We start from the raw sequence: 4,000 nt of genomic DNA, 5'->3' as shown, positions 1-4,000 counted from the left end.
TGTGTGTGTGTGTGTGTGTGTGTGTGTGTGTGTGTGTGTGTGTGTGTGTGTGTGTGTGTGTGTGTGTGTGTGTGTGTGTGTGTGTGTGTGTGTGTGTGTGTGTGTGTGTGTGTGTGTGTGTGGGTGTGTGTGGGTGTGTTTTTATCTTTCATTATTAATTCGTGCAATCAAGAAAGAGAAAGGGACATAAAGTAATTAACATAAAATAATTATACGTCACATTGTTGTATTGTTTCAGGCCAAATCACCCCCGAAGTTTTGCCCGAGTTCTTAGCTCCTTTAGAAAATCACACGGTGATCCAAGGTCGTGACGTCTTCTTTACCTGCGTCGTTAATCATCTGCAGTCGTACAAAGTATGTTTTTTTCTAACGTACAAATGATGTTTTTTTCTAAACAATCTTTCTTCGTGTTTTATTGTAAAAAGCATTAAAAAAAAAAATTGCTAGTCATAGCACACTGAATATTAGAAAAGAATGTACATACAATGAACATATCTTTTATAAAACGTATTGTACATCAAGATTTATATGTCAAGAAAATGTAGCAGTTTTCTTTCAAAAATTTCTGTCTCTTTTTAAATTATAATATAATAAATATATAAATATAGCGTATTAAATATATGTTTCTAATAAAATTAAAAATATGTGAAAGCTCATATTTTTATTGAAACAAGACAGAAAATCAGATCTGTCAATTTAAATTTGCATATTTCTACGTTTAGTTTTACTTTTAGAACTCGTTTCTTCCGTGAGTTTGACTATCCGTTTATAACTACTGCAAATGATGGTGCGAGCGTCTGCTACGTCGTGAACTAATTTTAGACTTTATACATTTAATTTAATAAAATTTTATATTTTTATCTTTTCTCAATCATCCTTCATTGTTCATTTTAATAGACATTTCAAATTTAGCAAAATTAATTTTATACAATACATTTAGTAATAGATTAACTGTATAATAGAATTTTATTATATTTTCTAATTACACACACGCACATATTTTCAAGCGGTTATCTGTATTTTCCGATTAAAAAGTACAATTAGAAAGTTAAAATTGTAAAATTTCCGTTCTATCTTTGTTTCAAAAAGTGAAATTTTCTTTCGATATTTTAGGTAGCCTGGATAAAGTCAGATTCTCGAGCGATTCTGGCGATCCACACGCACATGGTGGCGCACAATAGCCGACTATCCGTCACGCACAACGGGCACAACACGTGGAAACTGCACGTGTCGAATGTCCAGAAGAACGACTCTGGTACCTACATGTGTCAAGTCAATACCGACCCTATGCGCAGTCAGGTGAGACAACAATTCTATATATGTATTATATGTTTATATAATATTGAAAGACACGTAGAACAACATATTGTAATGCAATTAAAAGTCTAATTCTTTATTTCCTTTCTAACAACGCTATTGCGTATCCCCGCGTTTTTGCATACATATCTTTCCATTATTATTTACTATTTTTTTTTTATGACACGGGTACCCGCATTTTTTGAAATACCACAAATACCGCTTCACACGGTTTTAATCCGTTAAAACATGTTGCGACGCAGATCCGCAATAACAACGTATCTCTGTTAAATTAATTTCCATTTACCTTCCGCACAATGCTTTATTTTTCGATGGCGTTTCCACGTTGAAATCGCGCACGACGGTCGTTACGCACGCGGTTCTATCGATTTCCATCGACAAAGCACCATGTCGCGTAGCGCGATGTAATTCGATTAAAAAGATCGAGGTTTCGCGCAATTTCGTCAGATCCGTTCAGTGGAATTTTTAAAATTCCATACACAAGCCCGACCATAACTTTTTAACGCGCGCTTTTTCTTCAATCCTCTCTGACCATTATTCAGCGATTCAATATCGATTGTAATATCAGCCCATCATTGCAGCTGCGATTCAGAATCGAAAAAACAGGAACTTTTACGTTATTAAAAGTAGAAGATTTCAAGTTGACAAAATTAGAGTGGAAGCTTATCTCCTAATTCTTAAAGACTTCGCTTGAATGTTTGAATGCTTATGTGTTCTGGAATTTAACAAATTTTTCTTTCTAACGAAAAATTAATTGTTACAAATATGTTATTAAATATAAAATTGTTATATGCGAAGCAGTGGAGAAAAAATTGAGACTAATGAAAACATTTTTACATGTATTATCTTGAAATAATTTCTGTTCACAATTTCTGTTCTTGTTAATAGAGGAAAGCCTCCTATTATAAGATAGACGTCTAATATGAGCGGCGTTTCTGCTAAACTAATAAACGCTATCTATTGGTTTCACCATGAATTTATTGCTCTTGAATTGAAAACTGTTTAGTGAAAAATTTCATTATTAAATCATGTCTGTAGTCGCTATAAAAAATATTTTAGAATTTGAATGTCTTCAAGGTTCATTGAGATCAGTCTTTAAACCTTTATTATTTAATAAGTAAATATTTGACAATAAATTCTTCATGTAGTGATAGAGTGAAATTGTATTAATAAAAAAATACGGGATGTGTTGAATTGCTTAATTATAGAAATTAGATTTGATGATCATAAAACTGTAAAAACATAGTTGAAAATTGTTGCTAAAATATAAATTTTATTATACAATAATATAAAGGACAACTGGAATAAACATCGAGTGCCTATTTCTGTGATGTTTGGTTCCAACTACCTGAAGACGAATTCTGGGTACAATGCATCTTGCGTGCACTCTGGTTGTGTTTGTTTGTATTTTAGAAACATTAAATAAAGTTTGTTAATTGCAATACTTATGTGCTTTGCGTGTTATTATCAATTTCTCGGGGCTTTTCTATAAGAAGCATAATTTTTTTACTTTGTAATTTATCCACTTTTTACATTTCTTTAATTTAAAAAAAATAGAATTTGAATTAATTTTTACATAACATTATCTTAAAATTTATTAAATTCTCTTCAAAATAACCTATTATTATTTTAAATTCTGCCTGTAGACTTCTTACCCAAAATGAACTCGGTATTTCATAATAGGGGCTTTCCTTTATTATTTGTAACTTTATTAATACATAAGAAAAAGAAAGGAAAAGAAAAAGAGAGTTCAATAAAACACATAATGTTCACATAAAGGGAAAATTGTGGTGGTCAATGAAATGAAAAAGAATAAAATCCTCACAACATGACGTCATGTGGTTTTAATTATGTAGATTTTCGATAAAGTGTAAGCCGCGTATTCAAAAAGGCACATGGAAAATTATTGTCGACGTTAAAAGTATATTAGATGCGCATATATTGTATATCTTCGGGTGACTATTTTCCCGTCGTTGGTTCTCGGATCGGTCGTTCGAAATACCCCATCGTGCCTTAAATCTCAAACCAAGTCGATCGACAGTAAAATTATTTATCGCATTTACATCGCTATCTTATCCACTCGGGACGTGCATTCACCAAAACCATTACCAGGCAGTTACTACGTCCTTTCATAAGCGCTCGTAAGTTTGCAAGAAGATGCTCTAAAAAAATTTTTATCGATTGAAATATGAGAATAGAGAAAGTGTCGAAGCTGCAATATATAAATATTTTGAATTTATATTTATAAATAAAGTTTTCAGAAATTTGAAAATATTTGCTAAATCAATTAATTTAGAAAAAAAACATTAAATATACAGGATGTCCCGAATTTAAATGGCTAAACTTTAAGAGCGTGTAGGGGATCGACAAACTAAAAAAAAAGTTTTTGTAGACCTGCTCGTTTTTGCTTTTGTTTGAGCATTTAAATGCTGGACATCTTGTAAAATTAACATAGCTAATGCAAATTATATAAGTGACTAAACATATCTTTATATTTGATCTCTGATGATTTTTAGAAAGTCGTGATCCCGAATTTTCTTTCATTCATTTTTCTTTCTTGCTATCCTCTTTTTTTACACACACATACACACACACACACACACACACACACACACACACACACATACACACACACACACACACACACACACATACACAACAAACACATAGTATATATATACAC

The 4,000-nt window shown here is 31.8% G+C and overlaps 1 protein-coding gene across 1 annotated transcript in view; it reads left to right on the top strand.

The window, feature by feature from the left end:
- Positions 1-4,000, top strand: part of LOC105626645 (lachesin-like) — a 20,796-nt gene that overhangs the window by 3,566 nt on the left and 13,230 nt on the right. Inside the window, exons 2-4 of the mRNA XM_012207937.1 lie at positions 239-354; positions 1,114-1,299; positions 2,612-2,717. Of these exons, the coding sequence (XP_012063327.1) occupies positions 239-354; positions 1,114-1,299; positions 2,612-2,717 (408 nt within the window). The remainder of the gene's footprint in view (positions 1-238; positions 355-1,113; positions 1,300-2,611; positions 2,718-4,000) is intronic.

Source organism: Atta cephalotes (genome assembly GCF_000143395.1).
Source record: "Atta cephalotes unplaced genomic scaffold scaffold00005, whole genome shotgun sequence".
NCBI lineage: Eukaryota > Metazoa > Arthropoda > Insecta > Hymenoptera > Formicidae > Atta > Atta cephalotes.
Note: the sequence above shows the minus strand (reverse complement) of the source record. Positions and strands in the feature narration are given on the sequence as shown.